Source organism: Sorex fumeus, unplaced genomic scaffold, assembly GCF_029834395.1.
Source record: "Sorex fumeus unplaced genomic scaffold, SorFum_2.1 ptg000177l, whole genome shotgun sequence".
Classification (NCBI taxonomy): Eukaryota; Metazoa; Chordata; class Mammalia; order Eulipotyphla; family Soricidae; genus Sorex; species Sorex fumeus.
Window position 1 is genome coordinate 750,416 of NW_026606234.1, and position 25,600 is coordinate 776,015.

At 46.8% G+C, this 25,600-nt stretch overlaps 1 protein-coding gene across 1 annotated transcript in view; it reads right to left on the reverse strand.

Annotated features, from left to right (window-relative positions):
• LRRK2 (leucine rich repeat kinase 2) overlaps positions 1-15,832 on the reverse strand; it is a 157,749-nt gene extending 141,917 nt beyond the window's left edge. Inside the window, 5 exon segments of the mRNA XM_056107813.1 lie at positions 2,848-2,957; positions 7,068-7,153; positions 7,716-7,858; positions 7,930-9,004; positions 15,796-15,832. Of these exon segments, the coding sequence (XP_055963788.1) occupies positions 2,848-2,957; positions 7,068-7,153; positions 7,716-7,858; positions 7,930-9,004; positions 15,796-15,832 (1,451 nt within the window).
• Between the last annotated feature and the right edge of the window lie 9,768 nt (positions 15,833-25,600).

A 25,600-nucleotide genomic window follows, 5' to 3' on the forward strand; every position in this document is an offset into this window, starting at 1 on the left:
CCAAAACCCAATGGTCAAAGCCTCAGATAACTTTATGAAAGTGTTTTTTCTCAAACATAAGCTAGGTCGCACATCTATGACTGCCAGTGAACCTGACCAGAGAGTGGTTGCACTCCCCTGCTAAAAAGCTCCTGCTCTGGTGCTCCCTGCCTGAAGTTTATCGAACTCTTAATAGCTGCTCCCCTGGGACTCATTGCTGTGACCACTACTGTGCTGTTGTAGGAACAACTCTTCAAATTTGATCCGAGGCTTCAGTTCTTCAAAACATGACTAAATGACTCTCATCACCCCGGACCTTGTGATACAACTGGACACTTCACAACAAGCACTGCTCTGGGTTCAGGGGCAGACTGACGTTTTAGTACAACAAATAAGACTTTTGTGATTGGAATTGTTCCTCTTTCTATTTCAGATTTTGTGTTTTTGTAAAAGGAAAAGGGGGAGATGTAATATAACATTGGTTTCTCCTTTCTGCCTTGCCACAGGGAGCTTAGATTTATTGGGTTACTCTCATCACAGTGCTCCCATTTCTATGTCTAACTTCTTTCTTTGTGCTCTGCTTCCCCAACCGGTCAATCACCTTTATCTCCTAATCGGACGCCATTGCACTGTATCACTGTCCTCCTGTTGTTCATCAATTTGCTCAAGCAGGCACCAGTAACATCTCCATTGGTCCCTGCAGCATGCTAGTGTAGCCCAAAGGCATCTGCTTGCTCCAGGAACACGAAGTGAGACTTGCTACTGTTTTTGGCATTTCGAATATGCTACGGATAGCTTGCCAGGCTCTGCCATGTGGGTGGGATACTCTCTATAGTCCCAAGAGGGATGGAGGAATCAAACCTGGGTCAGCCGCATGAAAGGCAAACACCCTACCCGCTCTGCTATTGCTTAGGCCAATAAAAAACAGACACTGATCTCTGGTAAACAGTGCTTCTCTCTTCCCCATAAGTCCTTTGCATAGTTAATTCAGAGCGATGTCCTTGTTGTATGGACACAGAAGACAGTTAATGCTATGCTTTCATAACTTGGGAGTTAACTGACTCCAAATAACATTGACACCAGGGCATCTGTTCCCTTGATTTAAGCCTCAGTTTCCCTTATTTCCCCAAAGCAGGGTCCCAACGAGGGACTGGATGGATCCAGGCCAAGCTGTGAGCTGCCCTGGCATCAAAACGGGCCAAGCCAAGTGCCAATAATACTTAAGAGCGTGGTCATGGACAAATTCTGTCATGATCCAAAAAGTAACAACTAGATTAGGACTCTGCTAGGGTTAGGAAAGATTAATCTGGCCTGAGCATGTAGTCTGAGATTTATAGTGAGATGTCCCCAGAAGAGGCTCTTCTTAAACTTAATGTATCTCTTACTGTGTCCATACAAAATAACTAATATTAAGCAGAATTAAGATGTTAATTCTTAACATCTCCAAGATCTCCAAGCCTACTCGGATTGGAGTCGAGCATCCTCCACCCAGATCCTCCAAATTCCAGTAGGCGGGGGTCACACCCACCAACTGGCCCCCTGGCGCCGTGTAATCCCATCAGCGGCCAAGACTCAGAGACTATAAAAACCAACTCCCGGAACCGTGTGGTCGCAGCCGCGCGACATCTTATTATGACATCTCATTCCTACTTTGACAAACTGGCAGGCTACTGAATGTAGCCTGCCCACACGGCAGAGTCTGGCAAAATCCCCGTGGCGTACCCAATATGCCAAACATCAGTAACAACGATGGGTCTCATTCTCCTAAAGAGCCTTGAATATAATCTCAGGGCTAGGATGAAGGAGAATAATCAACGAATAACAGGATGATTTGTGATTTGTGTGAAGATGTTAATTAAATGATTGTTCCACTAAAGAAAGGAGAAACACACCCTGGTTGGTATTTGCCCTTGAGCGGAGGGCTTTCATATGTTGATTGTGCTACCAGACCTGGGAGTGGTTGCTACTGCCAATGCTGGAGGTTAGTGAGAGACTAGAGAGAGACAGAGACAGCAAGTTGGAGCTCAGAGAGACAGTTGGGGAGATGAGTGAGGGAGACGGGAATGGAGAGCTTAGACTGGAACCAGCACGTGGGGAGAACAGAACAAACGTCAACTGATCACCAACCAGGCTGGCACTCATTCCCTCCTTCGTCTGCCCATGGCATCGGCCATCCCAGAAGCGGCACGAGACCACAAAACGTAGGTGGCAAAGGAGAGAGGCGGGGCTTCCTAGTCACTCTGTGGTTACACAACATCCAAACTGCAAAAATAGGGTCTGGGCAATAGCACAGCAGGTAGGACAATTGCCGTGCATGCAACCGACCCAGGTTCAATCCCCGGCATCCCATATGGTCTCCCAAGCACCACCAGGAATAATTCCTGAGTTCAGAGCCAGGAATAACTCCCCCAATCCCCCCAGCATTGCTGGGTGTGACCCAAAAAGAAAATAAACTGCAAAAATACAGCAAGAATAAAAGTTGTGTTTGTACAAGATTTAGTAAAGTGCTAAAGGATGATTTTTTCTCATCCTAATTTTGAAAGCTAGTTTTTAAATTAGATACGCAGTACAAAAGTTCATGTTTTTTTAATTTAAATGTGCTCTTTGAAGCAGTAAGCCATAAACTTCTAAATTACTATTTATAGAACTTCTCAGTTCCCATATTATTTTGAAACTAGTGGCTTGTCTCACTTCTACTACTAAATAATTTTTAAAAAATTATCTGCAATAAGTCACTGCAGCTCAACCAATCATGTAAGTTTGGGAAGATACCACCTTTAGCTGGGCTTTACAAACCAGTCTGGACGCAAACAGCACCCCCAGGGTAGCACCTCCACTGTGCTCAACAGGCACCTGTCACATACTTACTGATGAACCCCGAGGATTTCCCAGTCACGCCCAACATTCTGGGGTCCCATCAAGCTCTGCATCGTATCAGGGCATATTTCTATTAATCTGCACAGAAGTGACCAGCCCACCTGCAGTCAAGAAAGGCAAATATTTAGATTTCTTATAGGATTGGAGTAGAACACCTAAGGCCAAGCATGCATCTCCTCATTCTTAGAGGAATAAATGATTACATTGATTTTTTAAAGTGATTTCAAAATGTTTAAGAGACACAAAAGCAAACCAGATCTTTTTCCCAAAACCAGAGCAGAGGTTATGCAGAGACAGTGTAACATTTCTGAATAATGAAGGAAGAAATAGACTGTTGTCTAAACTGAAACAAAACAAAATAGTTACTAGTTTGGGGGAACACAGCAAGCTCATGGGGTGAAGATCAGCTCTGTCCAGGCCTGGTACCAAGGCGCGTCACCCACACCCTCTGCTGAGGACTGGGAGCAGCTGTGATGGATGGGGGATGAGGGCTGAGGGCTGAAGCAGCAGTGGAGAGCCAGCATTTCCTTAGGTGGGGACTACGTGGAGTCCTTGCAGGAGGGGTGGGCGTACCGGGGAGAAGGAGGAGAGTGCTCAGAGCGCTCGCTAGGTCCCAGCACACTGAGAGGGAGCTGACAGGCCTGCGAGACATCACGAATGTCCTCGCGCACTCACATTTCCAAAAGAAATGTGTTCTTAGTGGTGCATTTAAGTAGATCTTCACTAAGTCCCTTTACACAAGATGCCAACAGGAGTAAGTTGTAAAAATCTTTACTTCTGGGATAAAAAGTTGAAATGCAAATTTTTTAAAATACAATGTTTAAATTGCAAATCAGGGATTCAGTGTGCCCTACTCTTACTGGTGTATATATTTTAAAACTCTTCGATAACTTATCATCACAGAACTCTTTTTATTCTTTGTCTCTTTGTTTTTGGGTCACACCCAGTGCTGCTCATGGCGCTGTGCTCAGAGATCGATCATTGCTGGTGGGACTCAGGGATCAAACCCAAGTCAGCCACATGCAAGGCAAGTGCCCGACATGCTGTGCTATCTCTCACGCCTTTGTATTGCTCTTACTGACACGATCAGAAAAGATAAACCAAAGAAAGCCGAAAATGCAAATCTAGCAAAACCATGGAAGTCCACTGTGTGTGCAGTGACAGCATCTGAGGCCTGAGCCTGGCGGCGGTCAGCTGGAACCTCGTACAGAAGAGGGACAGGCACGGGAAGAGCTTCCAGGGCAGGAAGAAAGAAGCCTGCTTTTCTTCAAAGAGTGGAGTGGACCCTTCTAACCTGGTGTTGCCTGAGGGAGTCGGCAGGGGCAGGCAGGTGAGCTGGGAATTTCAAGGCCTTCGGAAGGCTTGAGGGGGATTCATGACAAAAACTCAACATCCCTTTACAATATCATTTCTACACCTTTTTTGCTTTAAGCATGACTTGCTCTACTCTGTCAGTCCTTCCTTTTACGTAATCTCAAAATGCCTGAAAAGGCACAATTCATGAGCTATTTTTACCTACACTTAAGTGGGACACCCTCCTCCACATAAGCTAAACAGACACTGACTAGCCAGCTGTCATAGAGACCGGTTATTTTTGTGCTTTCATAAAACACAGACTTTCCCAAGTATTTAAGAAAATAACATTCTGAATCTCCAGGTGTTCGACCATCAATGAATTCCAAGGGATGCTAACTCCTGACCACGGAGAACACCTGTTTGCTGGTGTTTCACTGGTGCTGCCCCAGTAAAACTGCTCTGAGAAAGATTCAGGAAGCTGCATAGCTATAAGCAAATACTGTGACAACGGGAAAGAATACAGAACTTAGGGATATTTGAGACACTTTCGTTTCCTCTGGTCTCACCTCAAAGGCTGAAACTATATAAACAGAAGTAAAATTGGGGAACACAGGGGAAGTGATCAGAGGGTACAACATGGGAATAGTGTAGAACTGACCAATTCTCTAATGGTGGTCACTTATTAAGGACTGATAATAAAACTTGAAAATAAAACTTTAGAATCTGGGAGGGCGGGAGTGATAGCACAGCGGGTAGGGCGTTTGTCTTGCATGCGGCCGACCTGAGTTCGATTCCCAGCATCCCATATAGTCCCCTGAGCACTGCCAGGAGTAATTTCTGAGTGCAAAGCCAGGAATAACCCCTGTGCATTGCCGGGTATGACCCAAAAAGAAAAAAAAAAAATTCAGAATCTGGAATAACATGTTGAATGAGTTCTTAAAACAAATCTTATTTTTTGGCTTACACCTGGTGATGCTCAGGGGTTACTCCTGGCAGTGCTCAGGGGACCATACGGAATGCAGGGGATTGAACCCAGGCTGGCCACATGCAAGATCAATGCCTTACCTGCTGTGCTATTGCTCCAGTCCAAATTCTTAAAACAAATCTTACTTTTCAATAGTAAATTATCTTCTTCCCTTGATCTCACGATTAAGAGTTCAAATTCAGTACTTTAAGCTAAATCAACATATAAAGCATTTTAAAACTCCTGCATTAATTATACTAGTAACAGGAAGAAATCTGAAAAAAAAAAGTTTTCTCTTCCAAGTGGAATATTAAAGGTAGGGAGAATACATCTTCCTGGCTTTGACAGGACTACTGACAATTAAAACTGAGTATGTCTAGCCAGGGAGATGCACCAGTGGGAGTGACGTGCTTGCAAGTGGAAGGCCCTGTGTCCAAGCTCCAGCACTATGTCACTCCTCCAGCCCTGGTGGGTACAGCCAGGCCCCTTTGGGTATCCACCTACAAAAAAAAAAAGTTGTTGTGCTGGCACCAAGGCACTGTGTATTGGTACTACAGCACACCGTGCTTTCTTTTTTGCACAAAACAGTGAATTCAGTTCGTGAACAGTGTGACGAAGGAGATTCTGAAGGCGGTAGAATGGGTCATGGCTTTGTCAACAGCCCTAGGATGAAACACCACCACAGAAAAGCCCTCCACAGACAAACCACGTACAGTGCTGAATCTCCTAGTTCTGTCACATTCAATTGCCAAATCGGAGGACACTGCACTCTGTTCTTGCACATGTCGTCTCTGACACCCACTGGACAAGGACACTGTCCAGACATTGTAACTAACTGGAGACACAAGCAAACCCCCAGGCCAACTATTTCTTTTAAAAGGATGAACTGGATAATTGTTGAGTAACACGATTCTAGATTCCAGGGCACCCTGGGGCCCTGCGGACCCTGTCCACCCACTATTACACTGTTCCGAGTGACACTGAAGGGGCAACTGCCAACATAGCAGGGGAGGCAGGTCCCAGCTAACCACTCAGAAGACCCCAGGTGGGGCGGGAAGAAGGGAGCAGCAGGCAGGGACTCACAGGAAATAATAGGCTGAAAATCAAAGTTCAGATGGAAAATATCTTAGCTGAAGGAAGACAAAAGCAATAATTTATCCGAAATACAAATCTCCTCACCAAAAAGAAAGAGTTAACCCTAAGACCCACTCAGAGTGGGCACAGCTGGACCCAGGAGAAAGCCTCAAGGCGAAGGTGGTGGGACCGCTTCGGGCGAGGCACAGGTTCTCAAATGCAGCTCCACCGAGCACAGCTTCAAGCCTCATTCCCAGAACCTAAACTGCTGATTCTAGCTCTCCACACCTCAAAACCTGACAGGAAACACACGCCAGGCAGGGGCTCTGCCCCGGGTGTGCACTCACCACTCATCACCCGGTTCTCCTTTCTATCTAAACAGACTGGGCATGTTGGGAGATGAGGCAGGTTCTGAAAGAGGTCTACGTTTCCAGTTTTCAAAAGTAATAAAAAATAAGAACTTAAAGTTACAGAATCACGAAACACCACTTTTTTAGTTAATGCTTTCTTTGGGTAAAGAAGTCCAGAAACCTGGCTTTAAGTTAAGATAATGAAGGCGAACCTCCAGGAGTTTCCCACTTATTTTAAGAATGCAGTTATGGTAATAGGGACTACTAATTACTCCCCTATTGTGTTCACTAAGCACAAGGGGTCTCTGCTTGTCCGACAGGGACAGGGCACCGGGCAGAGTCTTGAGGGGAAGAGAATTAATCAAGGGTCACCCCCACTTGGGCGAAGTTGAGCACTGCCCTCCATGGAAGCCACTCTTGAAGATGACCAGTTCACTGTACCTCTGGGGGTGGGTGAGGTCAACCCTCAGGAGTACCCAGAACCTAGCACCTCTGCCAAGGAGGGCAGGGTGGCAGCAAATGCTCACCTGCTGCACAGAGGCCACCTCCAGGTACGAGTCCAGGACCACCAGCAGTGGCACGTGCACAGCTTTGCCTTGAAATAATGTAGAAGCTAGAAAAAAGGGTGGAGAAGGGGCTCGGTCAGACCCAGGTAACTTGGCACCTGCCAAAGGGGCCAGAGCCCAGAGGTCCGAGGCCCAAGCTCCTGGGGAATGAGGTGAGTAGGTTGAGGTGAGCAGGGAGGTGAGGTGACGGGGGAGGTGAGTGGAAGTTGAGGTGAGTGGGGGGGGGAGTAGGTAAGTAGAAGGTGAGGTGAGGGGGTGAGGTGAGTGGGAGGTACAAGATGAATGGGATTGGGGTGGGTGGGGGTATGAGGTGAGTGGGGGTGCGTGAGTGGGGGTCTGAGGTGAGTGGGGTTGGGGTGAGTGGGGTTGGGGTGAGTGGAGTTGGGGTGAGTGGAGTTGGGGTGAGTGGAGTTGGGGTGACTGGGGTGAAGTGAGTGGGAGGTATGAGGTGAATGAGGTCGGGGTGAGGTGGGGGTGAATGAGTGGGGATATGAGGTGAGTGGGGGCGGGGTGACTGGGGTGAGTGGGGTGAGCGGGCTAGGAGGTGAGAGGGCGAGGGAGGTCGGCGGGGCACGGCCGGCCTGGGGGGGACCCCGCGGACGCGCGCACCGTGCGGGGCGTAGGTGAGCAGCAGCGCGTCCTCCAGCGTCTGCACCAGCGTGCCCACTCGCTTGCCCTCCTGCACGTTGCTCATCCGGACGATCAACTTCCGCAGGGTCTCCTGGTCCTCCTCGGCGTCCGCCTGCCCACCACTGGCCATGGTGCGCGGGAACCGGGTCCGCGGGACAAGGCTTGGGCTGGGCCGGGCCGGGCCGGGCGGGACCCGGGCAGGGCGCGGGTCCGGATGGACAGGGACGAGGGTCCGGCGGGGCAGGGCGCGGTTCGCGCGGGGCAGGGCGCGGGTCCGGCGGGCAGGGAGCGGGTCCGGCGGGACTGGGCGCGGGTCCGGCGGGACTGGGCGCGGGTCCGGCGGGACTGGGCGCGGGTCCGGCGGGACTGGGCGCGGGTCCGGCGGGGCAGGGCGCGGGTCCGGCGGGACAGGGCGCGGGTCCGGCGGGACTGGGCGCGGGTCCGGCGGGACAGGACGCGGGTCCGGCGGGGCAGGGAGCGGGTCCGGCGGGACAGGGCGCGGGTCCGGCGGGACTGGGCGCGGGTCCGGCGGGCAGGGCGCGGGTCCGGCTGGACAGGGCGCGGGTCCGGCGGGACTGGGCGCGGGTCCGGCGGGACAGGACGCGGGTCCGGCGGGACTGGGCGCGGGTCCGGCGGGACTGGGCGCGGGTCCGGCGGGACTGGGCGCGGGTCCGGCGGGACAGGACGCGGGTCCGGCGGGACTGGGCGCGGGTCCGGCGGGACTGGGCGCGGGTCCGGCGGGGCAGGGAGCGGATCCGCCGGGGCAGGGAGCGAATCCGGCGGGACTGGGCGCGGGTCCAGCGGGACAGGGCGCGGGTCCCGCAGGACAGGCCGCGGCTCGGGCGGTGCAGGCCGCGGTTCGGACGGGACAGGGCGCGGGTTCGGCGGGCAGGGCGCGGGTCGGGCCGGGCAGGCCGCGGGTCGGGCGGTGCAGGCCGCGGGTCGGGCCGGGCAGCGGGCAGGACGCGCCCCGCCCCGTTGTTTATGCTCCGCGCCCCGCCCCGTCCTCCCGCGGCCGCCGCCCAGGGCGTGGGGCCGGGGAGGGGCCGGCACCAGCACCGGGACCCGGACCAGGACCCCGGCCCAAGCCCCTCGCGGCGGCCCGGACGCCCCGGCGCGCTCCGGGGAAGGGGCGGCCGCGCGGGAGGAGCTAAAGGCGCCGCGTCCGGCCGGGAACCGCGCGGGGGCTGCTGCCACCCCCGACCCCCGCGGCCGGACCCAGGGCGGCGCGGCTGGGGACCGCGTCCCCGCGGAGAGGACAGAGTGGCCTGTCCCCGCGGAGAGGGGAGGGGTCCTGTCCCCGCGAAAAGGGGAGAGTGGCCTGTCCCCGCCGGAGAGGGGAGGGGTCCTTTCCCCGCGGAGAGGACAGAGTGGCCTGTCCCCACGGGAAGGGGGAAGTGGCCTGTCCCCGCCGGAGAGGGGAGAGTGGCCTGTCCCCGCCGGAGAGGGGAGAGTGGCCTGTTCCCGCGGAGAGGACAGAGTAGCCTGTCCCTGCCCGAGGTGGGCGTGGGGCACGGAGCAGAAAGGGGGCACAAGCTTGACCAGAGGGGTCCGCGCGTGTTCCCGTGTCTTGGAGATGGTCAGTGACCCTCAACAAATACAGAGTGCCCCATGCTGAGGACCGTGTCAGGGAGGCTTGGGCCAGCGGGGTCGGGCCCCCAGCCCACACTGACCACTGTCGCTGCCGAGCTGCACTGCCGGGAGGCTCCCACGCTGAGGTGGGCTGGTCGCAGGGCCCAGTTCCTCCGACACGGCAGATTGGGCTTCAGCGGTCGGACCCCTCCGTGGGGAAACACCCTCCCCAGGAAAAGCCAGAGCCGGGCAAGGCGCCTTGGGGCAGCGCGGGCCGAGGAGGGGGAGCAGAGGAGGGCTCATGTCCACGCGGGAGGGAAGGGTGGGCGGCTGGAGAAGGACTCGCTCCCTCGGGCCGCTGGTTTCCTGTAGCCACAGTTACTGGGGACAGGAATGTACAGTGTTATTGGAGTACTGACCACGTGCCAGTTTAAGATCAGAAATCAGTGCCTTCACTTTTTTGCTTAGTACTATTGAGAATGGCAAACTGGAAAAATCAGTGCAAATAATAATAAATAAATAAACAACATAAGAAACTGAGGAAGGAATTAAAACATCATATACCGAAGAATGGTTAAAGTACAAGTGAAGAAAGGGTGAACATCAAAGGAACAATGACAAATAAGAAAACACCCTAAAAAATCCCAGCAGTACTTACTTCCCAATAATCCCCTTAAACATTAACAGCCTAGGCAGAGTGATAGTACCACAGGCATGGGATTCGCCTTGCACACAGCCACCCTGGGTTCCATCCCCTGCACACCTGTGGTGCCCTCCAGGAGTGATCCCTGTAAACTGGGTGTAGCCCAAAATCAAAAAAATTAATAGTCTGACGTCACCAATTAAAAGGCATGCAAGTGAACTGGAGAGACAGTACAGGCCTAAGGTGCTTGTTTTGTATATGGCTAAGGTAAAGGTAAAGGTAAAGGCCCTCCCGTTGATCGTCGATTTGCTCGAGCGGGCCCAGTAACGTCTCCATTGGAGACTTTGTTGTTACTGTGTCTGGCATATCGAATACTCTCGGTAGCTTGCCGGGCTCTCCGAGAGGGGCGGAGGAATCGAACTCGGGTCGGCCATGTTGGCCGCTTGTAAGGCGAACGCCCTACCCGCTGTGCTATATGGCTAACCCTAGTTTAATCACCAACAGCACATCTGAGCATGACCAGGAGTGATCCCTGAGCACAGAACCAAGAAATAAGCCCTGACCACCACGGGTGTGGCCCAAACACCCAAACTAGAACAGACAAAAGACATACAGGAGTCAAATGGATCAACAAACATTATCCAACTCTACTACATTCAGGAACTGCATATATGTATTCAAGATAGATGCAGGCTCAAAATGGAAGGTTGGTAGCAATCCCATAAGCAACCGGTGATTTTAGAAAAAGCAGGTGCCACTACGTTTGTTTCAGACAATGGGTTTCCAGTTCCAGGAGGTGGATAGAGACAGCCAGGGTGAAGCCCAGTGATAGGACGCGAGCCATCTCCATGAAGCCCTGGGTCTGTGCCCTGTGAGACACGCACAAAGTGGATGGACTCGGTGTGTGTAGTAATGGTGATTAATGTCAACACAAGATTTTAAATATTTTTACACCAAATGAAGGAGCACTAAAATGCACTAAAAATCAAAAAGTGACATAACAGTAGTACATTAATAGAAGCGGATTTTATTCTATTTTATTTTTTATGTAGGAGTACTGCTATTCATTCAGCCACTGATCAGCTGACTGAATTGGGCATGAACTCCATTAGAAGGGGATTTTAATACTTCTCATACAACCATAGCACTGTAGCACTGTCCTCCCGTTCATCGATTTGCTCGAGCAGGCCCAGTAACGTCTCCATTGTGAGACTTGTTGTTACTGTTTTTGGCATATCGAATATGCCACGGGGAGCTTGCCAGGCTCTGTTGTGCGGGCGGGATACTCTCGATAGCTTGCCAGGGTCTCCAAGAGGAATGAAGAATTGAACCCAGGTCAGCCAACATGCAAGGCAAACGCCCTACCCGCTGTGCTATCGCTCCAGCCCATGCAACCATGAGAAGATCAATTAAACAACATAAATGAAGACATAACAGTTCTAAATAATAATTAGAACATATGTATTTAATTTGAGGCTCCCAGAACCATGCCATCAGACTCCGCTCCAGGCTGTGGGGCGGGTAAGAGCCCTCCTCACCCCAAAGGACCCAGCCCTGGCAGCCGAACTCCACTACCCAACCACCGCCACGCTCCAGGCCGTTTTCCGGACATATTACAAGACACATTATAAGACACTTCCTGCCCAATTTCCACAATTACTACACCATATCTGGTGGAGTTCAAACAGTAGGCAACAGCTCATAAAGAAAAATATATAAATATGTGCCTCTTGGAGAGCCCGGCAAGCTACTGAGAGTATCCTGCCTGCATGAGCAGAGCCTGGCAAGCTCCCCGTGGCGTATTCGATATGCCAAATACAGTAACAACAACAGGTCTCATTCCCCTGACCCTGAGTCTCCAATCATTGGGAAAAGACGAGTAAGAAGAGGCTGCTAAAATCTCAGGACTGGGAGGAATAGAGACATTACTGGTGCCTGCTTGAGTAATTCGACAGTCAACGGCATGACAGTGATACAGTGAAACATATTTAACATACATGTTTCAAACATTTTACCCTGAAAATCAGAATTTACATTTTTTCCAAGTGCACATGAAATTTTTTTCCAGGGTACACCATAAATCTGGACACAAAACAAGTAATAACACACTAACAAAGTTTACAATCATGCCAAGAATGTTTTCAGATTACAGTGCTACAAAATTAGAAGTAAATCACAAAAAAAAAGACTATTGAATAAGTCTCAAGCAAGTGGAACCAATATGTGCTCCAGTAGCCACTGCATCAATGATGAAAGTAAAAGAAATTTAATTCTTTTAGAACTTTAAAGAAGATCTTTAAACTTCTAGAGACAAATGAAAATGAAAACATCAGAAACTATAGGAGAACCTATAAGAGCAAAGGTGGTGCTGGCAGGAAAGTTAATAGTGATTCAAGCCTACAAAATAAAGAAGAGTCACTCACACAGACACAAACACACACACACACACACACACACACACACACACACACAAATACACCCCACATCGCAATTTAGCCTACAGCTAAAGCAATGGGAAATGAACAAAAAAAACCCCCAAAATTCCAGAGGCAGGGTGGGGTGGGGGGGATGGGGGTGGGAGGGATATTATCCATGGTGGTGGAAAATGGGCACTGGTGGAGGGATGGGTATTTGATCATTGTATAATCGAAACCCAAGCACAAAAAAATTGTAAATCTACAACTGTACCTCATGGTGTTTCACTAATAAAAATTAAAAAATAAAAAAAAAAACCCAAAATTTAATAGGTGAAAATAAATGGAATAGAAGCCCCCCAATAACATGAAATACAAAAGATCAATGAAAGCAGGAACTGACCTTACAAAAAGACCAATAAATCTTAAAACAGTAAATCAATAAATCATGACCAGGTATATAAATAGAGAAAAACTAACAGAAGTACAAGAGGAAAAATAATGACAAATGCGGTAGGGTTACAAAGAATTATAAAAGGTCACTACTAACAACCGACCCGAGTTCGATTCCTCCGCCACTCTCGGAGAGCCCGGCAAGCTACCGAGAGTATTGGATATGCCAGACACAGTAACAACAAAGTCTCCAATGGAGACGTTACTGGGCCCGCTCGAGCAAATCGACGATCAACGGGAGGGCCTTTACCTTTACCTTTACCTTTACTAACAAGGGTTTGCCAATAAATTCAATAACCTAAAGGAAATGAAAATAGTTTTAGATAAATACAACCCACCAAGAAAAATAAATGAAAACCATGAAAAGACTGATAGCTAGTATGGAAATTGAAACCGTGATCCAAGAGTGTGTCCTGGGCCTGAGGATTTCCTGTGAACTTCACTAAGCCTTCAAAGGAGAACTTGAGCCTGCTCTTTTCAGACTGCTCTAAGAAGAAATACTTTCAAATACATTTTATGAGGACAACATAACCTGATACAACCAAAACAAGACAAGAAGATCATGAAAAAGCTCATTGCAAACCAATAACCATAGACATAGATGCAAAAATCTTAACTTGGTACAATAAATTGATTCAATAATGCATCAAAAAGAACACCAAATTGGCGGGGGGAGGGGTTATTCCAACATGCAAGGATGGTTAAACATGCAAATTAGTATGTTACACTAAATTTAAGAAGCATAGCACTGTAGCACTGTCCTCCCGTTGTTCATCAATTTGCTCGAGCGGGCCCAGTAAGGTCTCCATTGTGAGACTTGTTGTTACTGTGTTTGGCATATCAAATATGTCATGGGTAGCTTGCCAGGCTTTGCTGTGCGGGCGAGATACTCTCTGTAGCTAGCCGGGCACTCTGAGAGGGGTCGAGGAATCGAACTCGGATCATAAAATGGGGATGGAAGGAACATAGATTAGTAAAGGCTATCTACTCTAGACTTATAGCTAATATTACATCAAATATTGAAAACCTGATTTTTTTAAGAGTACGATAAAGGTTTTTCATAACCACTTCTATTAAAATTAGGATTAGAGGTCTTAGCCTGGGCAATTAAGATAATAAGAAATAAAAGGAATCCAGATCACAAAGAGTGAAATTCCATTAATCACAGGTGTTGTGATCATCAAAGAAGCCCCAAAGACTCTGTGTAAAAGCTATGAGAAACAGGGGTGAGGGGGAGGGTGGAGCCACCACCAGGTCAACCTGTTCCTGTGGCCAAGTGCATCAGCAGCCTGATGGTGCCTTCAGGCTCCCAGATAGCCCAAAATTGCCGCTGTGTATCTGACTGGACCTCAACAACTCAAGAAAAAGTTTCCTGAGATATTAAATGGCCAAAAGTTAGGTCTATGGGAGCCATGCTCACAAAACATCTCCTGCTCTGGTGTACAAGCTCGTTTATTGCCTTGACACAGAGACCCATAAATAAATCTAGAAAGAGATCAAAAGCTGCAGTTAATCTCTGACCCACACAAGGCTGAACAGACTGGGGTAAATCAATACCGGGAGTCGGCAGTTTGGGTGGGGGCAGGGGATGTAGGTGTGGGCAGGGGGTGGGTGTTGGTCAGTCTGGTGCCCGCCCAAGCAGAGCCTGTGGCAGTTGCTTGCTTCTACAATCCCAAATCGCCACCATGCCCTCAGCTGGAGTTCACCATCTTTGGACGAACCTCACTGAGAAATTAGTGATATGCTGAAGATTTGTATATGAGGATTTTGTGACTGAAATATCCAGGCTTTCTCAGAGTTGGGATGAACTACCTACCCAGATCCTCCATCTTCCAGTAGGCAGGGGTCAAACCCACAAACTGCCCTCCAGCACCGTGTAATCCCGTCAAGACCCATAGACTATAAAACCCAGCTCCCAGAAGAGAACAGCGCAGAGTCTCCTGCCCCCATGCCTGGCTGTCCTCACCAGGGTCCCTTGGAGGGGGGCGGGTTGAGTTATCCTCCCCGCCCTGAGAAGAGCCCCAGCAGCTGAAGACCTCCAGAACCAGCCACAACCATGCTGAGACCACTCTCCACACGCACAAAGGTATCGGCGGAAGAACAAAGGCATGCGGGTCCTGGGGCTGAGATCTCCAAGCCTGCTCGGATCGGGGCTGAGCATCCTCTACTCAGATCCTCCATCTTCCAATAGGCAGGGATCACACCCACCAACTGCCCCCTGGCACCGTGTAATCCCATCAACAGCCAAGACCCAGCATTTGCAGCCGTGCAACATCTTATTATCTCATTCTTGCTTTGGACAACCTGGTAGGCTACCGAATATAACCTGCCCACATGGCAGAGTCTGGCAAACTCCCCGTGGCATACCCGATATGCCAAATACCAGTAACAATGATGGGTCTCATTCTCCTAACCCTGAAAGAGCCTTGAATATGGCACTTTTTAAAATCTCAGGGCTAGGACGAAGGAGACGTTACTGGTGCCTGCTCAAGGCAATTGACGAACAACAGGATGATCGTGATCGTGATCTACTCTCACTTCCTGGAAGCACTGGCAGTCACCCCCAACTCCTATGCCACCATGTAAGCTCTTCTACCAGTCTTGCTTCAGAGACCCATAAATAAATCTCAAAAGAGATCAAAAGATGCGGTTAATGTCAGATCCACACAAGCCTGCACAGACAGATAAATTAGAGGGGGGACAGGTCAGCTTGGTGCCCACCCATGCAGAGACCCTAGCAGCTGCTTGTTTCCACAATCCAAAATCACTTCCATGCCCCCAGTCGAACTTCACCATCTCAGACAGACCTCACTGAGATATAATCTGCTGAAAATGCGGGTTTTGTGACTGAAATCTCCAGGCTTTCTCAGGGTCGCATGGGCTACTTCCCCACCCCTACCACTACTGCCAGAGACCTCAGCAGTCACATCCACACCCCAAAGCTGGCACCCAACTAAAAAAGCTACTCCAGCCTTACCTTCCCGATAAAAGTACTGAATGCTCTGAACATACATGGTGACCTTTTAGTACCTGTATGGAAAACCATAATGCGTACACAGAGAAAGAGAAGAAAAGTGTCTGCCACAGAGGCAGGCTGGGGGAAGCAGTGTTGGGGGATGGTGGGAGGGAAATGGGGGACATTGGTGATGGGAACTTTGCATTCAGACAGGTAGCAGGTGAAGAGCCGAGCCAGTGTACTGATGAGTACTGATGGCAGGTTTTTCAGCACCTTGCCTGGGCCAGGTGCTATTCATTTCTTCACCGACGAAATGGCATATCGGATTTCAGAAGGGAGAACATTGGGAATGACATATCTATCATGCAGAATTTGGTATGTGGGCAGGTGGACGTGGCTATCAAAGAGATCTGCATAAAAGTCATGGATAATCTTCTCCATTGCCCTTCTGGAAGATGTGATAGATCCATCAGGATGTTGGAGGGCAGTCATCTTGGTCTTGTAGTTGGCGAAGGACAGGCGGGCATTATGAATGCTTTTCCTGGCTCTGCTGCATCTACCAGCACTGCTGCTCTTCTCTCTTTGAGGTCTTCCTTTATCATTTCTCAGCACTGCTTTGTGAGCTCAGACGTTCTATTGCGGTTGCCTGAGGCATGTGCCAAGCCACATTGGCGAATAAGCTCAAGAGTTTTCAAAGACAGGCATTTTTTGTGGCTATCTCTCTCTTGGCGTTCCTTGCACAATCATGGAGGTGCTGAACCAGTCGAACGTATTCCTCATCAATGTTGTCAACAACGGCATATTCCCATGTTGCCGTAATAGTGCCAAAGAGCTCCCAGTTGGTGGTCATTCTGGGAGTTCTCTTCTTAAACTTTGCAGCCCTTTCTCCCTGCTCCATGAAGTAAAATTTTGTACAAAGGAGACGATGGTCCAATCCCATTTGGAATTTTGGGACAACAGCGACATTGGTCAGGCAAAACCGTCGATTGAATATGATGTGGTCAATTTCATTGTGGAACTGTCCACCAGGAGACTCCCATGTCCAACATTTAGATTCGGCCTTCTGGAACTGTGAGTTACCATGCATGGTCTTGGACGACATGATGAACTCAGACAGTCTCTCACCCTGTTAGTTCCATTCTAGGTCATGGATTCCGATGTGGAGTCAACATGACGAATGACCTGGCACCTGAGTTGCGCAGGAAGAAGAGAGTGGCTTGGAATGCCTTCAAGAGCATCAAAGAAATAGCTAAGAGGAGAAAGAACCTCTGGCTCCCGGCACATCTCTTCAATTCCACTGTTCTTCCTGCATTAACATATGCCTCAGAGACCTGGGCCCTACAAAAGCAGGATGAGAACGCTATTCAGGTCTCCCAAAGAGGAATCAAAAGAGCTAGGCTTGGAGTATCACGTTTCACTCAAATGAGAGAAAGAATCCAGAGTTTCGACTTCAGTTGACAGTCAGGAATCAGGGATGCTGTCTTGTTTTCCAAAGCGTCGAAAATCAGATGGGCTGGACATGTAATGAGATTTGGAGATGACCACTGGACGAGAGCCGTTACAGACTAAATTCCATGGGACGTCAAAAGACCACATGACCACCCACCTACGAGATGGTCAGACTTCTTCGTGAAGACCCTGAACAATTGGTTTGAGGCTCTTTGTGTTCCTAGAAGGAGCAGATGCCATTGGGCTATACTAGCATGCAACAGGGACAAATGAACACATTACTGGCACCCGCTCAAGCAAATAGATGAGTAACAGGATGTCAAGTGATCAAGTGATCAAGTGGTGATGAAAAATGTACAGTGGTGAAAGGATGTGTTTTGGATCATTGTATCACTAAAACCCAATCATGACCAGCTTTGTAATGGCCTATCTCATAGATCACGATCACGACCATCCTGTTATTCATCGATTGCCTCGAGCAGGCCCCAGTAACGTCTCCTTCGTCCTAGCCCTGGGATTTTTTTTAAAAAGTGCCATATTCAAGGCTCTTTCAGAGTTAGGAGAATAAGACCCTTCATTGTTACTGGTATTTGGCATATTGTGTACGCCACGGGGAGTTTGCCAGACTCTGCCGTGTGGGCAGGCTACATTCGGTAGCTTGCCAGTTTGTCCAAAGTAGGAATGAGATGATAAGATATCGCACGGCCGCGAAAGCAGCGGCGCGCTTCCGGGAGCTGGATTTTATAGTCTCTGAGTCTTGGCTGTTGATGGGATTACACAGCGCCAGGGGGCCAGTTGGTGGGTGTGAGCCCCACCTACTGGAATTTGGAGGATCTGGGTGGAGGATGCTCGGCCCCGATCCTAGTAGGCTTGGAGATGTCAGCCCCAGGACCCACGTGCCTTTGTTCCCCTGCCGGTACCTTCATGTGTGCGGAGAGTGGTCTCAGCATGGTGGTGGCTGGTTCTGGAGGTCTTCGGCTGCCTGAGCCCTGATTGGGGCGGGGAGGAAAACTCAACCCACTCCCCTCCAAGGGGCCCCAGCGAGGACAGCCAGGTGCCTGGCTTTCTATCATAGAGAAATGTTTTTCTCTCCTGCAATTCTGGATATCTCATAGATATTCAATGAAAATTTCAAAATAAACCAAAAAAGCTATGAGAAACAGCAAGTACAACAAAGTGTCTGGCTGCAAAATCACTTGATCACTTGATCACTTGACTTCCCGTTAATCGTCGATTTGCTCGAGGGGGCGCCAGTAACGTCTCCATTTGTCCCTGTCGCGTGCTAGTGTAGCCCAATGGCATCTGTTCCTTCTAGGAATACGAAGAGCCTCAAACTGATCGTTCATGATCTTGATGAAGAAGTCTGACCATCTGGTAGGTGGGCGGCCACGCGGTCTTTTGACATCCCGTGGAATCCAGTCAGTAATGGCTTTAGTTCAGTGGTCATCTCTAAATCTCATTACGTGACCAGCCCAAAATCAATATACAAAAGTATATTGCATTCCATTATGCGAACGATAATATAGAAAGCAACATAATTTATAGTCACATCAAAAAATCAGACGCCAGTGGGGTTAAAGCTCAGTAGTAGAACATTTGGCTTCAAAAATAAAAATACCAGGCCAGAGAGGCTCCTGGGCACAGCTTATGGTCCCCGAGTCCCTGGAGGAGTCATCCCTGAGCTCAGAACCAGTAGTAAGCCCGGAGGACACCAGATGTGGCCCAAACCTCTCTACTCCCAAAATACCTGGGAAACAAATACCTAGGAAAAAGTTTAGCAAAGGAGGTGAAAGATTCTTATAAAGAAAACACCAAGACCCTATTAAAAGAAATAGAGCAAGATACCAGAAAAGACATTTAATCAGTGATAGTATGGTGGGGAAGATACCTGTCTTGCATGCAGCTGGCCTGGGTTTGACCCCCATCACCTGATATGGTCCCCTGAGCACCACCAAGAATGATCCTGAGCACAGAGACAGACGTAAGTCCCAAGCAGCACTGTGGCCCCACAACAAAAAACAAACAAAAAGACATTTTATGTGCATGATAGGAAGAACTGAGAGAGCGAAAAATTTCATTTTAGCAAAAGCAAAATATAAGTTTAATTCAATCCCAGCCAAAACTTCAATTACATATTTTTAGAAAATAGAACAAAAACACCAAGGTTTTTAGGAAATAATAAAAGACCTTAAATAATTAAGGGAGTTCTGTAGAGGAAAAAGAAAAATGGAGACAACATGTTACCAACTTCAAAGTAAATTACAAAGTGACAGCAATTAAAACTCTATGGAAGAAAAATAAAAATAGATACCTGGACCAATGAAAAATATTCAAAACCCAGAAACAAGCCCACTGAAACATGAATAAATATTTATTGATATTTAATTTATATAAAGGATTCTGTCATACAATGATGAGAAAGTCTTTCTTTTTTTTTTCCCAACTGGAGGAAAGCCTCCAAGTATCTTTTTATTTTTATTTTTATTAGTGAGACATCTTGAGGTACAGTTGTAGACTTACAAATTTTTGTGCTTGGGTTTCAATTATACAATGATCAAATACCCATCCCTCAACCAGTGCCCATTTCCCACCACCACGGATCCCAGTATCCCTCCCCCCCCCCATCTCCCTCATCCCACCCTGCCTCTGTGGCAGGGCATTCCCTTTTGTTCTCTCTCTCTCTTATTGGGTGTTGTGCTTTGCAAAAGAGACAATGGGCGACAATCATGTTTGGTCTATAGTCTACTTTCAGCATGCTTCTCCCACCCTGGGAGGATCCTCCCAACGCCCTTTATTTGGTGCTCCCTTCTCTATCTGAGCTCCCTTTTCCCCCTAGCATGTGTGGCTGGCCTCCAAGCCATGGAGTAAAATTCCTGGTACTAATCTCGGCCATTCTTGTGTGTTAGTCTCCTATTTTGTTACTTTATCTTCCCCAGATGAATGCAATCTTTCTATGTCTATCCCTTTCTTTCTGAGTCATTTCGCTTAACATGATACTTTCCATGTAGTGCCACTTGTATGTAAATTTCATGACTTAGTCTTTTCTAACAGCTACATAGTACTTCATTGTGTGAATGCACCAAAGTTTCTTTAACCAGTCATCTGTTCTCGGGCACTCAGGTTTTTTCCAGATTCTGGCTATTGTAAAGAGTGCTGCAATGAACAGACAAGTGCAGATGTCACTTTGACTATACTTTTTTGCCTCTCTGGGATATATTCCCAGGAGTGGTATTGCTGGGCCAAATGGGAGCTCAATTTCTAATTTTTTGAGAATCGTCCATACTGTTTTCCAAAAAGGCTGAACCAGTCGGCATTCCCACCAGCAGTGAAGGAGGGTCCCTTTCTTGCCACATCCGGCCAGCACCGGTTGCTTTTGTTCTTGTGCGTATGGACCAGTCAGTCTCTGTGGTATGAAATGATATCTCATTGTGGTTTTGATTTGCATCTCCCTGATGATTAATGATATAGAGCATTTTCTCATGTGCCTTTTAGCCATTCGGATTTCTTCTTTGAGAAAGTTTCCATTCATTTCATCGCCCCATTTTTTGATAGGGTTGGATGTTTTCTTCTTGTGGAGTTCAACCAGCACTTTGTATATCCTTGATATCAACCCCTTGTCGGATGTGTATTTGGCGAATATCCTTTCCCATCCTGTAGACTGTCTTTGTATTTTGGTCACTGTTTCTTTTGAGGTGCAGAAGCTTCTTAGTTTAAGATAGTCCCATTTGTCTATCTCTGTTTTCACTTGAGAAAGTCTTTCTTAAAATGATCAGAAAACTCAACAGCCACATGAGAAAAGAATGAAACTGTGCTACTCTATAACTCCAGATGCAAAAATAAATTCAGAATGGAATAAATATCCAAAACAGTATTCAGAAGACAGACAGGTGAAACTTTTCGTGACATAAACAGAAGAGATGTGTTTGGATACTCAACTCCAACAGCAAGAAAAGTGAAAGCAAAGATAAACAATTGGCACTATATTAAATGGAAAAGCTTCTGTACTGAAAAAAGCATAATTAAATGCTTAACGTAGCAAACTAGTGAATAGGAGAAAATATTGGCACACTATACATCAAACAAGGTCTAAGCATCTAAGGTGAATGAACAACCCAGTTTTTTTCAATGGGCAAAAAAATTTGAATCAACATGTCTTCAAAAAGAACATACAAATATTTGGTAGGTATATAAAGAAATGCTTATCATCAATGATCATCATAAAAATTCTAATTAAAACCCCATGTTCATAAAAACAACTTACCCTCAAAGTAGCAATGACAAGTATTGGAGAAGCTGTGACGAACAATAGAGAACCGCCATGCGCTGTTTGTGGGAATATTTGCGATCTCTTCAAAGAAGATGAAGACACAATGAAGATTTACATAGCAAGTCTCACCATCCTAACATATTGCAGCATTATTTACAGGAGAAAAAATAAGCTGTCAAAATGTCCATAGACTGTTGATTGGATAAAGGTGAATTTCATTTATGCAATTGAATACTATTCCCTATTAAAACGACAAAATGTTGCTTTTGCACCAAAACAGGGACTTGAGAGTATTAAGCGAAGCAAAAAGAGCCAGAAGGAAAAAGACAAGTATGGAATGATTTCACCCACGTGCACAGTATAAGGAAATAAAGTCAGTGATCGGACAAAAGAAAAGTACAAGCCAGGGATGCTGATAGTAGAACTAAGGTCGTCTGAGGAGAAAAGGTTCAGGAAGTAAGATAAGGCAGAAAGGTGTGAAAATAAAATAAATTACCTTGCATACTTAACAAAGGGAGAGTTCAGGTCTGGTTTGTGTGAATGCCTTGAGCCAGTCTCAGCGTGACTCGCTGGCTCCTGGGCAGGGACTCGCGGCCAGGCCACACGCTGGGAGCTGTTCCTGGAGCAGAGCCAGCCTGGCCACTCCTGCACTCCTCAGCTTCAATTCCAGCCTCTTTGAAGCTCTCACATCCTCAAACAGGCGCACTGCACGTGCCACAAATACAGAAACAGTTTAGGCCAGCTCCCAACAGAAAGGAGAACCAGGATAAGTTCTGACGAAAAACGGAATGAAGCTTTGGATGACTTGACATCACCCATCTACATCTCCGACAGGCTTCTGCGGGACCTGCTCGCTCCTGCATGGCCATCGACCCCACTCCCCAGCCAGATGGGAGTGGGCACTTGTGGGACGAAGCCTGTTGCCAAGTCCTGCCCACGTGGACTCTCAGCTGTCTGGGTGCCTCAGTCCAATCGCTGAGTCAAATGACAGATAAGTAGAGAAATTAAGCTATCATATTTACCATAGAAAATATCTGTGTGGCAACAAAGACTCTTGTAGGAAATAAATTGTGTTGCTTTTATAATGAGTCAAGGAATGACCACCTTTTATTTACTGGCTTTCATTTTCTTTTCTTTTTTTTAAATATTTTTATTAGTGAAACACCATGAGGTACAGTTGTAGACTTACATATTTTTGTGCTTGGGTTTCGATTATACGATGATCGAGTACCCATCCCTCCACCAGTGCCCATTTTCCACCACCACAGATCCCAGTATCCCTCCCACCCCCCATTCCCCCCATTCCATCCTGCCTCTGTGGCAGATCCCCTTTGTTCTCTCTCTCCTTTGGGGTGCTGTGGTTTGCACTGAGTGGCAATCATGTTCAGTCTATAGTCCACTTTCAGCATGCATCTCCCATCTTGGAAGGATCCTTCCAACACTCTTTATTTGGTGCTCCCTTCTCTATCTGAGCTGCCTTTTCCCCTAGCATGTACAGCTGGCCTCCAAGCCATGGAGTGAACCTCCTCGTACTTATCTCGGCTATTCTTGGGTATTAGTCTCCTATTTTGTTACTTTATATTCCCCAGATGAATGCAATCTTTCTATGTCTGTCCCTCTCTTTCTGACTCATTTCGCTTAGCATGATACTTTCCATGTAGTACCACTTGTATGTAAATTTCATGACTTCATCCTTTCTGACAGCTACATAGTACTCCATGGTATAGATGTACCAAAGTTTCTTTAACCAGTCATCTGTTCTCGGGCACTCAGTTTTTTCCAGATTCTGGCTATCGTAAACAGTGCTGCAATGAACAAACAAGTGCAGATGTCACTACGGCTATACTTTTTTGCCTCTCTGGGATATTTTCCCAGGAGTGGTATAGCTGAGTCAAATGGGAGCTCAATTTCTAATTTTTTGAGAATCAACCATACTGTTTTCCAAGACTTTCATTTTCTAAGTCAAGAAAGAAGCAGAAGGAAAAGTTTTGTTTGATTTTTGTCTAGAGCCACCTCTAGTGATGCTCAGAGTTATTCCTGGCTCTGCACTCAGGAATTATTCCTGGAGGGCTCTGGAGGACCATATGGGATGCGGGGGATCAAGTTCGGGTCAACCACATGTAAGGCAAGTACTCAAACAGCTGTACTATCTCACTGGCCCCAAACTAGGAGAAAATTATACAGGTTACTATAAATACTCAACCAACTGAAAGATAAATCTCAATAATGAAACAAAGTAAAAAAAACTTAATATAAACACCCAGAATGGATTTTTATCATCAAAGTGTATTGCATCCTATAAGAATATAAGGTCAAGCTTTCCATGAAACAGGTGAACCGAGAAGAAATGGATAAATTCCTGAATTCATATAACCTCCCAATGCTGAATCAAGAAGATTTGTACTACCTAAATAGACCTATCACTATCAAGGAAATTAAAATGGTAATCAAAAGTCTTTCCTAAAACAAAAGCCCAGACCCAGATGGATTCACTAGTGAATTATTTAAAACTTTTAAAGAAGACCTACTGCCAATCCTTTTCAAGTTTTTCCAGGAAGTTTAAGAAACAGAAACACTCCCAAACTATTTCTATGAGGCCAATATAACCCTGATATCTAAAGCAGACGGAGATCATAGAAAAAGAGAATTACAGGTCAATATCCCTGATGAACATAAATGTAAAGATCCTCAACAAAATCCTAGCAAGTAGAATCCAATAACTCATCAAAAAGATTATACATCATGGCCAAGTAGGGTTCATCCTGGGGATGCAAGGATGGTTTACCATTTGGAAGTCAATCAAAATAGTAAACTAAAACAATAAAAGAAAAATTAAAACCATATGATTATGTCAATAGGTGCAGAGAAAGCATTTGACAAGATCCAACACCCATTTATGATAAAAAAAAAAATTTTTGGATGAGGGGATGCGTGTGGGAGGGATACTGGGATCCATGGTGGTGGAAAATGGGCACTGGTGGAGGGATGGGTATTTGATCATTGTATAATCGAAACCCAAGCACAAAAATTTGTAAATCTACAACTGTACCTCATGGTGTTTCACTAATAAAAATGTTTAAAAATAAATAAATAAATAAATAAAATAATATATTGTAAAAAAATTCTCAACAGAATGGAAGTTAAAAGAACATTTATCAATGTAGTCAAAGACACGTGCCACAATCCCACAGCAAGCATTATTCTCAATGGGGAAAAACTAAAATCCTTCCTTCTAAGATCAGGCACAAGACAAAGCTGCCCACTCTCACCACTTCTATTCGATATAGTACTGGAAGTACTTGCCATAGCAGCTAGTCAAAAAAAAAAGATATCAAGGGAATCCGAACAGGAAAGGAAGAAGTCAAGCTTTCACTATTTGCAGGTGACATAATATTATACTTATAAAATTCTAAAGACTACCAAAAGAGCTCCTGGAAACAATAGATTTGCATAGTAAAGTGGTAGGTTACAAAATCAATACCCAAAATCCTTGGGTTTCCTATATACAACTATTGAAAGAGAAGAAAGAGACACTTAAAAAAATCCCGTTCACAATTGTGTCTTGTAAAATCAAATATCTCAGAATCAGCTTAACTAAAGAGATTAAGGACTTATACAAAGAAAATGAAAACACTACTTTAAGAAATAAAAGAGTACACGAAGAAATGGAGACACATTCCCTGCTCACGGATTAGGAAAATTACTTTATCAAAATGGCAATACTCCCCAAAGCAATAGACAGATACCCATGACACTTTTCAAAAAAAATAGATAGAGATTCCTAAAATTTATATGGACTTATAAACCCCCCACAAACAGCTAAAGCAATCCTTGAGAAAAAGAAGATGGGAGGCATCACCTCTCTCAACTTCAAACTGTACAACAAAGCAGTTGTAATTAAAACAGCATGGTATTGGAATAAAGACAGACCCACAGACCAATGGAACAGACTTGAATATCCTGGCACAGACCCTCAAATGTGTTATTATTTAATCTTTGATAAAGGAGCAAGTGAAGGAGGAAAACCTCTTCAACAAGTGATGCTGGGGAAAATGGGGAGCTACATGTAAAAATTGAACTCAGACCACTGTCTAACATCATGCCCAGAAG